The sequence below is a fragment of the Pogona vitticeps genome, chromosome 4 (assembly GCF_051106095.1).
Source record: "Pogona vitticeps strain Pit_001003342236 chromosome 4, PviZW2.1, whole genome shotgun sequence".
Taxonomy (NCBI): Eukaryota; Metazoa; Chordata; class Lepidosauria; order Squamata; family Agamidae; genus Pogona; species Pogona vitticeps.
Genome location: NC_135786.1, coordinates 198,484,072 through 198,496,594, shown reverse-complemented (window position 1 = coordinate 198,496,594; position 12,523 = coordinate 198,484,072). Strand labels below are relative to the sequence as shown.

The window sequence follows — 12,523 nt, the reverse complement described above, 5'->3', positions numbered from 1 at the left end:
AATAATAATAATAATAATAATAATAATAATAATAATAATAATAATAATAATAATAATAATAATAATAATAATAATAATAATAGTATTGGTAATAGTATTAGTATTATTAGTATTATTAGTATTTTAGTATTATTATTATAAGCTGTCAAGTCAATTCTGACTTATGGTGACCCTTTCCATGATTGTCTAGGTAGTGAGCTCTGATGTTTTGTTTACCATTCCCTTCTTCTGAAGGCACCCCGGGACTCTGCAGTTTGCCAAGTTTGCACAGGATGCCTACTCATTGTTGGGGGGGGGAGGACTGAACTTCCAGCCTCTTGCTTCACAGCCAGGTACTTTACTCAATGAGCTGCAACCTAAGTAGCCCTAATTATCTTGAAAATGGCTGCCCATATGTTTGTCCACAGTCTCTGCTTGGGGAGTTCACACTGAACAAGAGAGAGGATAGCAGAAAAGGGCATGAAAGCCCTACAGCCTAATTTTGTTTACTTAAGTAACTGGTTGTGTTACACTAGCCCAAGAATGAATGAGCAATTATCTTTCTATATCTGGTACATTCATATAACTTTGTGTGCCAATGAGAATTCCTGCAGAGAAGCAGAAAACAGTGTAGTCCATCTAACAATTCCCATGAGTCACTAAATTCAATGTTGACTTTATCTATTCATCTGCTCGTTGTGATTTTGCTCATTGTCAAATTCATACAGTATTGAGTTTGTTCCATTTATGCAAGCAGTGGAAACAATTGGTGCACATTGGTCTGATGGTAAAAGATGCGCATTGGCTAAGCACTCATCATGTTTTTGCTCTTCCAGTACTGACATTGCCAACTTGCAATGCTTTTTGTTCACAATATAATATTGTGTAAAAAAAAATATTTCAATTTGGCAGTTCAAATAACTATCTTCCATTCTTGACAGAGACAATTTAATAGTATCTCATTTTAGTTTAACCAAAGTATCTGTTGGATTTTTATTTTATTTTATTTTATTTTGCAACCCCACATACTGCCTTTAGTAGGTTTGTCTGGGAAGGACTTTTCTGGGCTGGGGTGACTTGACAATCTGCCCAGCACTAGCCAATCATTCTTTCCCTGCCTCTGAATTCAAGCACCCTACTCAGTGCTTTTCTCCTCTCTAGAGTCTGTTCATGTCTGTTGTTGAAAGTAGTTATGTTTATCAGTTTACTGCTTGTCCTGTTCAACTGTAAGTAATGAAACCTTTTATTCTTTATCCTGTTAAAGGCTCAGAATGAGTTTTTAGGACTGTAAGTGCCAGTTAATGAGAAAAAGGGTGGTCTATTCTAGAGAACTTGAAACTATTTAAACCTTAGATGACCAATCAGTTTCTGGCCAGAATTGGACTAGAATCTATATTCTCAACTGAAGTAATGATATAGGAATGTTTGAGGACCCATAGTATCTAGAAAACACTCGGTATAGGTGTGATATATAATTAATGCAGGTGCTCTCTCTCTCTCTCTCTCTCTCTCTCTCTCTCTGTCTATCTATCTACCTATCTATCTATCTATCTATCTATCTATCTATCTATCTATCTATCTATCTATCTATCTATCTATCTATCTATCTATCTATCTATCTAGATGCCTCAAATAGCCAGAGTTTGGGTTTGGGGGAAATCCATGCTGTCCCATGGGTTCCTCTTGATAAAAAGATCTCTAGTTCAGTTTGCAGATTCTATTACATGAAAGCTAGCAGAGACTACAGTTCCCTGAACTTTTCCTGAGACTCCCAACAAAAATTGAGTGAATTATTTGTTCATTCTAACAGAATTGTTTGATGTGGTACGTGTATATTGTTTGTGGAAAGTAAAACAGGCACTATGTTCCACAAATCCCCAGACAGGAAAAAGTAAAGAGCATCTACAGGCTTGGAAAACCAAACCAAAGCAGGGTCTCCATAGCTCTCTATTCAGGTGTTTAAAAATAATGTATAGTCCACTTTTGAAGAGGGGATGCTCTAACCCTGCCTCCTTTGCTGTCCCTTTTCTCATGCAAAAATCAAATGTCTGAAGAGGAAAACCTTTTGTTACTGTAGGGCTCCATGTATGAGCCAGAGCCCTGGTTCTTCTGAAGCCTCAGCAGTTACAACAGAAAGTGACATATTCTCCTTAAATATGTCACTTTCAAGCGAGGAAAGCAATTTGAAGATTGGAGGCCCCTCATTGGATCTGGAGTTCATATGATTTTCAGAAGCTTCATTGTGATTAACCCTTCTTAACCTCCACAGAGCCATGTTTGGAATGTTAAGTGGAGTTTTTGTAAGCACCTTTTCCTCACCTTCAGAACATGCACTTAAATGGCATGTTTTACTTTAATTCTGTTCCTTTATGTCTTCAAGAGTGGAATCTCTTGACAGAAGGTCAATATCTCTCCCTGGAGATCCTTCTTTTCTCAAGAAAAGCTAGTTCTCTCTTTACTGTGTTTAGTTGTTTGTTTCCCTCTCTTTCTACATTTGTACCCCACCCGATGTCAATATGTCACAGGAATAAAAGTGAAATGTTAAGAAAATGAACTGAACAACAAAATGATAACCTATTTAGAAATATATGTGATACATTGCTTCAGGAGTTTTACCATTCTCAGAAAAAACTGACAGGTGATCCATACAACAGCAGTTTCCTTGGAATTCTTGGATTTGCTAGTAATTGTGAACATAGAATCATAAACAAAGAGTCAAGATGGCCTAATGGTTAGAGTGCTGAACAAGAACCCAAGAGGGATTGGTTCACGTCTTCACTTGGCGATGGAAACTCAACATTTACTGAACACCTCACATACATTGACTATTCTCAGTCAGAAGTGATTCAACAGCACATAGTAATCTTTTACTACATGGCTAAGATCAAAGAGGAAAAGCATGGTGCAAGAACAGTGACGTTAGCATCCTGGAAGTACCAGATACTTATTATGTTATAAATGTAATTATTTGTTAAATATTTGCAAGGAAGCAAAATATTGGATTTTCAACCGTAATTTAATTCTGCTAGAAGCATATTTTAATTATTACCAACTCTTTTTTAAACCCAATAGTTCTGAATATTCCAAGAGCCAATGTAATTATTTATCTTGTTTTGTCTTATTCCTACACATTGAAGCATGTTGATAAACCAGGGATTGTTGGAGAAAGAAAAGGCTATCAAATTGTATCCTACTCCCCTATGCCTCTTTTTATGAATAAAACATGCTGACATTCAAGTTTGTACTCCAGAATAGATAGTGTTTGGCAGTTAGGAAAAGCTTATTGCGTTCATCAAGCTAGATTAAAGAAGGGAAAATTTATAGCTGTAATACTAATTGCCTGTTTGAAATACTATAGATCAAGGAACTGATAATAAGGGCTCTCATATGCCAAGAAAAGTAAAAGGTATTTAGCCCTGCATTAGTCTCAGAATAAATTTACTGGCTGAAATCTTGTTGCTTAGTGCAATCCACATTGTAACTTTCATTCTGTTTCTCCCTGGTACACAAAGCATGGCTGCCATCATTCCACGAGGTCCTGTGTGCACCCCTCTCCCTTAAGGACCAGGGACTGTTTATTTAGGTGGAGGAATGGACCAAAAGTTACAAATTAACTTACACTAAGCAACATGATTTAAGCTACTCATTTTGTAATTGCCCTTCCCATTCACATATTCTCATAAGAGTTAATTCAGTCACTGTATTCATAGAAATAGTAAGCTTTGCAGAAATGTATCTGTTGGCCATATAATTCTAGCTGTGCACTCTTGCTTAATTGCATAATTTGTATTGTGAGTGAAAATACTGTCTCATGATTGCTTTTCCTCATACGTAAAGAACATTCATTGCCAGATCATAACTTCTTCCTAGTGAAAACAGCAGTTCTCATCTTTTGTATTTTCATATGCTAACTATTGCTTTCAAGTTTTTATCTTGTGCATTCTTATTTTCCATGCTGTTTTTTGAAGTATATTTCGGAGTTCTCTGTCTCCAAATTAATTTGCCATAGGTACTTGTAACATACAGCTCTGCTCCCACCTGTCCGTCACAGCTGGGCAGGGGAACATCAGCCAATGAGAGGACGGAGGGTGGTGCAGAAGGGGGAGGAGCTGGATTATATAAGGGGTGTGTGTGATTTGTGAGGAAGAGTTTTTGGAGTTTGGGTGATGAGATAAATTGTTAGAGAGAGAGAGAGAGATTTGTGAGAGATAGTCAGTGAGGGAAAAGTCTGTGTGAGGTACATTAAAGGAGAAACTTGATTTACAACTTGATTTACTACCTGTGATTCACTCCTTTTTATTTTGTCAAACCAATAAACAAAGTTTTTGTTTTGGAAGAAACACTTGTCCTTTTTGATTACTGAATAAACTTTGGTGGCAGCAGTAGAAGAAGAGTAGTGAGCACTCTAGGAGGCCTGTATTGGTAGAGGCTTCAGAGTGGCCCGCTACAGTACTGTTTTCTCCTTTCTTAAAAATGGATGTTCTTTCCATTTTGCTGTCTATGATGCTGTTATGGATGTGAAAATCTACTTCTGCAGGATACCTGGATGGATGGATGGATGTGTCAGATTAAGAGATTACATTTCTGTCTTGCACTTCCTTCAAGAAATTCTAAGTGGCATTTGTATGCAGCCCCTATCCTGTGGTGTGTGTGCGCATGCGTGCATGCGTGCGAGCTCATGCACACATTTATGCGCTTTGCAAGGGTTTTATATGCAGGAAATATAACAAGAGCTTTCAAAAGCCTTTTTTAAATGAAACATGCTAGAAAATTATCACTATGTGCCCTCAATTTGTTAGTGATGTTTGGTGACACTATGAATTAGAGACCTCTATCAAGTCCTATCATTGCCAGGTGTGTTTAGGTCTTGCAACCTAAGGCCATAGCTTCCTTTATTGAGTCACTCTATCTTACATGTGGTCTTTTCTTCCTGCTTCCTTCAACCTTTTCCATCATTATTGTCTTTTCCAGTGGGTCTTGTCTTCTCACAATACACCTCAGTTTAGTCTTTTTCTTTTCCTTTTACTTCTACGAGAGCGAGTTCTGGGTTGTTTTGATCTAGAATGCACCTATTTGTATTCCTGGTAATTCATCAGTTTTTACATATCCATGGAAATATGTATTATATTTGTGTGTGTGTCTGTCTGTCTGTGTGTGTGTGGTATGAGTGTGTGTATTTTAAATAATAAATATTTTGTTTTGGAAATCAAAGCACACAATTTATATTTAATGATCCTGGTGTAATATTGTTTGTTTGTGGAACTTTTATACCACCCCATTAGTGCACAGCACTATTCTGTGTGGTTTACATAAAACAACAAGTTAAATAAAAGCCACAAGAATGCATAAAGGAACACCAGAATGCCAGGGTAAGCTTGGAAAGTGGAAAAAGTTAGAAGAGAAGAACAGGAGTGGAAAAGTTAAAAAGAGACTGCCTTCAAAAGCCTCTTTGAAGAGAAGCATCTTCAGCAGCCTCTTAAAGCTAGGGAGGGAGACGGCCAGGTGTAGCTCCACAGAGAGGCAATTCCTATGGGATGGTACCATCACTAAGAAGCCCCAATTTTTTGTTGAATGTTTCCTGGCCTTCTTTGGCGTATTCACCTGAAGGAGCATAGCCTGAGAAGATCTAGTGGCACGAGCAGATGACTTTAAGAAAAGATGCTCTGACAGATAACGTGGTCCCAAATCATGAAAGGCTTTATAGGTTAGCATCAGTACCTTGAACAGGACTCAGCCAGAAGCCAGTGCAAGTGATCCAGGACTGGGGAGATGTGATCAAATCTTCCCATACTTGCCACTAGTCTATCTGCTGCATTCTGGACCTGCTGCAGATTGCCATAATATCCTCTGGAACCTTTTCTGCAGCCTTGTTGTGGAGCTCATGGATCACAGCTTGAGACTGTTCTACAGTAATTTATACCGGCTGTAGTGCTATTCACAACAGTGAAGCACTCTGGGTGGAGTACTCCATCACGATCAAGCAGTTTCTGGGTGCAGTTAAACAAGCCAAAGATTGCCCCATTGGAAACAACAGAACTTTACACTTGCAGAAGAGAATCGTGAATATCTCCTTGCATAGTTGCTAGTAGGACAGTATGGTTGGACATTTTACTGTGCATTTCATGATATGTCTGTGCGGTGGTGTGATCCTATTCTTCTTCTGGCCCAGCAGGATATTAAAGAAAATTCAAAGAAACAAAACAAAACAAGACTAAAACATGTGACACTTTAAAGAATAACTATTATATGTATTTTAATAGGAACTTTCAGGGACAGATCTGTAAGTGGCGTTGTTCTTTGGTAGTTGGATCTTGTGTGTAGGTTAAGTATTAAGAATGGAGATGTGGACAAAAGAGTGTCCTGCTTTGAGGCCTTACAGGTAGCCCGTAAAAAACATCCTCTTCTGTTTTTCAGATTCTGGGAAGAAGGGAAGGTTCTCATCTTTGATGACTCCTTTGAACATGAAGTATGGCAAGATGCCAATGAGTCTCGACTGATATTCATTGTGGATGTCTGGCATCCAGAGTTAACACCACAACAGCGGCACACCCTTCCATCCATTTAAACGGGCTTGAAGCATTCTTCCGTAAGGTCCATATTTTGTGCTTCGAAGTGCTGCCCTTGCCAACTGAAAGCAAGATTGAACTGTATGAAGAAACCTGGACTTCAAAAGATTGCATTCTGTGTATTATGCCATTATTCTCACAGCACTGATCTGATAGCTCTGTATTCATGCTGCAAGCACAGATCTCTACATTTGATCAGCCAAAGAATGTCCTGTGCCATATTTCAAAACAAGACTTGTGCCAGTTTTTGTTATGCCTGTACACTGCTAGGCACAGTCTTGGTGTATTAGCCACCAAAGTAAAGCTTGGGTGTAAACATAAGGCACAGATTTCAAGACACTGTTAATGTGCCAAATTTGTTTACTCAACAAATTTGTTAAGTAACATACTTGTACCATGACAGTGCTTGGTGGATTGTGTCCTGTATCAGTTTTTTCCTTTCTGTCTTTGGAAGGACTTGGGGATTTGTCACACCATTTCAAGTAACACATTGAGATTTAATCTATTACAGTATTAGCTGTAGATAGAATGGATACTTTTATACTGTATGTTTAATAGATGATTGTATTTTTCTGTCACCTATATAGAGATCCTCTTTTTTTAATTCCTTAATCACTTTCCTGTTGTAATTTCCTTTTTTAACTTCTTAAAATGACTACTCATGTTACTTTATCACCTTTGAAGCCTTTATGAGCAGTTCTTCAGTTTACTGTGTACAACTTTCTCCTTCCAAATTGGATCACAAGTACACACTCATATTGCTTGGTTCCTGGCTAACAGTATTTATTAACCAACCTTGATATCTGTCTACTTCCAGCACAGTCCTTTAAGCCTTATTGAGATGTCTGGACGCTTTCAGTTCTGTAGCTTTGGCCTTCGTGCTTCCAATGCAGTAAAAGCCTTTAATTCAAATCGAAATCAGCAAACTGTGATGGGATAGAGTGCAGTGTGAAGTTATTTTTCTTCCAGTCTTCATATTTCACATAAGTGTATTGCACCGAAAAGAAAATGTGAGGGTACAGTACTCTAGGCATTCTTGAGAAGTGGCAACCACATATTTATGCTGTGGAGTTACCTGAATGGAGATTAAAAAGAGGAAGACTGACCTCCCATTCATAGTTAATGAAAAACAATGATGCTTCTTTGATGTGAGTGCTAAATTCTCTCCCTCCGCATATCTTACAGTCTCTGATATGCCGCTGGATCACTGCCCAGTGGCATGCTTTTCAGTTTCCTCTTAGAATTAGTGAAACAGAATGCTCTTTAGTGAATAAAATCTACTCTCCAAGCAGCTTTTGTGAGATTTTCTGAGTTATGGACAGAAATACAAGCAATAACCTGTGGACAGTTATTTCTTTATGACCAAAGTTTATATGATAGCTATGATAATTTCATGTGCAAAAATATGCCAAAATATACATTGTATATTCTACAGATGTTGTAGAAATGTACATTTGAAACTTACAAACGAATACTGAGATACTGTTAATCAAATGCGAGGGAAAATTGCTTAATACTGACTTGCCAGTGATTCTATTAGAAAATATTGTTCAAAATGCCACCACTATTTCATAAGATTTAAATCCAATACCTTTTAAATATCTTTGAATGGAAAGTCTTATACTGTACACTGTAGAATGTGTATAAATAACTCCTCTTTCTTTCCTATGTGTTGACTGGAGATCCAAACAGGTGTGCATTGTTGCATTTGGAAACCACAGGCTACAGTTTGCTTATAACACTAATTGATTCAGTATTAGTTTTGTTGCATTTTTGGAAACAAACTACAGTTCTTTTAATGCTAACTGGTTCAATTTTACGTTTATTTCAGTTTTGTCTGGAAACAAAAACTTCATGTAGCAAGGGTATGTGATTGGCAAACAGAATGAAGCAAATCATCTTTAAATGTGTGCCTATAAATATACTGATGTCCATCATGTACAGCTATATATTGTGCATTCAACTTAAGTGCCTTTGGTGAAGTACTGTGGATTTTATATGTTTCTGTTAACAGCTTCAGCACTGAAATAGCTTCCAGATTTTGCCCAGGAAGCAAGGATTTTTGCACAGAAAGCAAGGAATCAACATGTTGGTTTCCGTGTAGCTGCTGGAATAATAAAAAAGCTTACATAAAACCTTGCAAAACAATAAGCAGATATACACTGCCTATATGACTCAACCTTGACCTTTCCCTGTTATAATTCTGTGATAGGTCTGTGTAAAAGTGTCAGTGGAAGAACCACTTCTACAAGTAACAAGTCACACTAATCATGTTACTGGAAGGAATCCTAAGCATCATCCTTGTTAACAGCAAGATTCTTCCAAGCAAGGCCTCTCTCTTTTATTATCTGCTTTCATATTTTGGGATCATTACAATTCACACAAAAGCCTATTTATTTCTCCATTTAAAGATTTATTATTTGAACTGAAATTGCTGATTTGAATGCCCATGGATGCTTTTCCATAACACTTCTTAAAATAATTTTTTGGTTATGAAAATAAATTGCACAGATCTTTAGCTCAGATTTCAATGTTTCCGCCTTTCTCAAGATTTACAATGCATTTGGTCATTGTTTCTAGAGAGTATAAAGGAGGGCACTTTTCCTGAAATGTATTGGTAAAAACTCATTTTTGCTCTTATGAATTATTTGAAGTTTTAATTGCTGATCCTGTGGACAAACAGCAAACAAATCATTCTGACCAACATAAACAGCAGGTGAGTCAGTGGTATTGGTGAAGACCCTGTATTTCACTGAGTAAAGATAAAGCCTTGATTTGCGCATTACTAGGTTTATAAAACTTCAATTATGTAAGCAAAATGAAGTCCAATATTTGTTTGGCCTTTGGGGACAAGAGAAGCTATAGCTGAATTACACTGTCTCTGCAGCAATTCTGTACAAGCAACATCTTTAGCTCTGCACAGTACATTAAACAGCTCCTGAAATATATCCCTAGAAAGGAAATATGAGAATAACACATCATTGTTTGATTCATAACATATGGCCATGGCTGAATGAGTGTAGCATTATGTGTGAGCACCACTTAAGATAGCAAGTTGACCGCTCTATGCATATGGCTTAAATGTCCTTTTTAAAACTAAAGACTGGTAAATGGCTGTTACATAAAGTTGTAAAATGGGACTAATATGTTTCCAGCTATTTGAGAAAATAAAAGTTACAGCAAAAATAAACGTTTATAACAGTGGCCTCTTTTTTATTACTATTACTACCTATTTTCATTTCAGTGCAGCGATGGGATTTGTTTCTACAAGTAGAACACAGATGGAAATAGCAAACTGATCTTTGGCATTTCGGTTGTACATTTTCCTCTTCTTCCACAGTTCTTTCTAATGGAGGCATCTTGAATAATTCATCCCAAGTTTTCCCTTTCCATTATAACACCGCCTATATTTGCAGCCGATCAGGCCCTCTGGCTACATCTTTAACTGATTGCCAGAGAGAAGATGGTTAGGCAGCTCTGCTGAACTTTCATTTGCTGGAGTGACCTCAGTAACAGGACTTGGAGTGGAACATTAATCACCAGTAAGTGCATCCTATGAGCTCGGACACCTTCTTTTTTATGGTTTCACCACTATCATATCTACTTCACCTCCTGGAGTTGCCTTTGGAATGGAAAAAGACACATACTGTTAAAATTAAATCATTGTTTCCCAAATTGCCTGTGCCTGCTTCCTATCCTCCTTACCTCATAGAACTGGCAAGCTTATAAGGATTTTCGAACGTTAAAGATGCATTTTTTTTAAAACTGGGGGTTTGTTGCAGGGGACTAAAATGATTCCTGCCTGAGCTGAGTGCTGACATGACACACTACACAATTGAAATATTTTCTGCTGGTGATTGCTTGGCATTTTTTTTCCTTTTTTCTTTTCAGTTTTGTAAAGGAAACCCAAACCGGTACTCTCCACATTAGTTAGAATAGAACTGCAATGATTCTCAACCAGTGTGATAACTATACTTCAAAACTGAGCTAGGCCTGTTGTGCTGCAATACTGAATTTTTTTTCCTCCTGTTTCATCTAAATTTTAATTTTACAAACCTGGAAATAATGCCTGCATGAAGCAAAATGGGAAAACCTCAATCGATGCCTCTTTAAGTATATGGACATAAAAAGTTGCTGGGACCCCCATATTTGAGTCAGTGTTAATATCATACATCACGAAAGAAAAGGGAAAAGCAAACGCACTCCCTGTGTTACAATCAAATTAATTAGCTCAGTTATCTGCACCACAAGGAATCTCCCCCCTTTGGATTTGGACACATGGACACATGGCTGGTGATGATCGTTACTTGCTCTGCAAAAATGGAGAGCCTGGTTTTCAAGCAGTGTGTGTGTTAATGTATATTAAACCTGTCTTTTGCTTCAGAGGCTTTTTCTTTCTTTTTCTTTCTTTCTTTCTTTCTTTCTTTCTTTCTTTCTTTCTTTCTTTGTACCACTGAAGTCTGATGATGCATTCATGTGTCACAATGAATTCCAACTCAGTCTAGAGCTAGCAGTGGCTGGGTGTTCTCGTTCTCATTCTGTTCCTCGTGTTTCAGTGTTCCAGGCTCCACCACTGACTGGGACCTAAAACAAAATGTAGTGATTAGCATTAAGCAATGTGTCTCTGCAATTTGTCTTTGCCAGAATCAAACTATACATTGGACATTTTAAAGGCATGACACTCTGTTACACTATAGACATTTTATATGCTTAGATTATACCTTTTCCCCCCCTTTGTGTGCCCTCAAGTCCATTCTGATTTATGATGACCCAGTTCAGGGATTTTCAGGTAAAGAATACTCAGAAGTGGTTTGGACACTTTAAATTCATTCGGTTCTTCAAAAGAACTCTGGTTTATGAATGTTGGATTTTGTGCTTCTGTATCCATGATTCAAAACACCAGGAAATGGCCCAATAGAGCTGCACAACATCATGGTCACATGATGGATGCCAGGTTTTACATAGCAAAGGGCAGCCTGAATGTTGGCAACATCAATACCAGCAGTCAAGATAGTTTACAGCAGCTATCGCCAAACTTTTTTGGTCTGCAGACCATTTGGGGGGTACGGGCTCCGTGCGCAGACCAGTTGGGGGTGGGGGCACCCCCATGCTTGCAAGTGGCCATGTCATGCTCACAGAGGGGTGTGTCATGCTCGCAGGTGGGCATGTCACACTTGTGGAGGGGCATGTCATGCTCACAGAGGGGCGCATCACGCTTCTGCGCAGCAAGAGCGCAACATGGCCACCAGCGAGTGCGACATGGCTTCCTGGCTTCTAATTTCAGCCCAACCAGGAGTGGGAGCAGCAGCAGCACCTACTTGGCGAGTGCGGGGCTTCCTCCCAACCTCATAGGGGCTGGGTCCCACCTGCGCCTCCCCCAAAGCGCCTATGCGTCCAGAAAGGGAGCTCTCTCCCTGCCCGGCAGTTTTCTCCCTCAGGGGTTTAGCGCCACTGGGGCTTCTGCTTTTAGCTCTCTCTTCTCTCCCCCCCCAGCTCTTCGCGAGTCACCTGGCGAGGCTGCTGCTGCTATCATTTCGTCCTCTCTGTGGCTGAGATGAAGGAGGGGCCCCGCTCACAACCTGGCCACATGCTTCTCCTTCCTCCCACCTGGCGCTCCTTCGCTCCCTGCCCAGATGTGCCGTGGGAGGGGGTGATGCCGAGAGAACAGCCTTCTCGTGCACGCTCCCCTCCCCATCTCCTTTCGCAGCCTGCCCCAGGCTGCAGACCGGGGCGTGGGGACCCCTGCATTAGAGGGTTCGCTTGCTCTCTCTCTCTCTCTCTCCTAGAATCTTTAACCTGCTTTCTAAATTTCTCTCTGCTCCAAAAAGATGGAAAGATTTGGCAATTAAAGTTTTCAAAAGGAAAAGCCACTTGTGCATGCCCACAATTCTACCACCTCCCTGCTGCCTGAGTCATTAGAGGAAACAAAAATGTTGGGTGATTGTTAAAGTTGCACATTGTAATATTTTAAATGTACC

The 12,523-nt window shown here is 39.1% G+C and overlaps 2 protein-coding genes across 19 annotated transcripts in view; one reads left to right on the top strand and one right to left on the bottom strand.

The window, feature by feature from the left end:
- The window catches only part of ASPH (aspartate beta-hydroxylase), a 183,782-nt gene extending 174,047 nt beyond the window's left edge, over window positions 1-9,735 (top strand). For all 17 annotated transcript variants that reach the window (XM_072998981.2, XM_072998979.2, XM_072998975.2 and 14 more), the window contains one exon: window positions 6,394-9,735. In XM_072998981.2, the coding sequence (XP_072855082.2) occupies window positions 6,394-6,544 (151 nt within the window). In that variant the 3' untranslated portion in view covers window positions 6,545-9,735. The remainder of the gene's footprint in view (window positions 1-6,393) is intronic.
- Window positions 7,897-12,523, bottom strand: part of CLVS1 (clavesin 1) — an 85,074-nt gene continuing 80,447 nt past the window's right edge. For both annotated transcript variants that reach the window (XM_020811626.3, XM_078393781.1), the window contains exon 6: window positions 7,897-11,129. In XM_020811626.3, coding sequence (XP_020667285.1) covers window positions 11,042-11,129 — 88 coding nt within the window. In that variant the 3' untranslated portion in view covers window positions 7,897-11,041. The remainder of the gene's footprint in view (window positions 11,130-12,523) is intronic.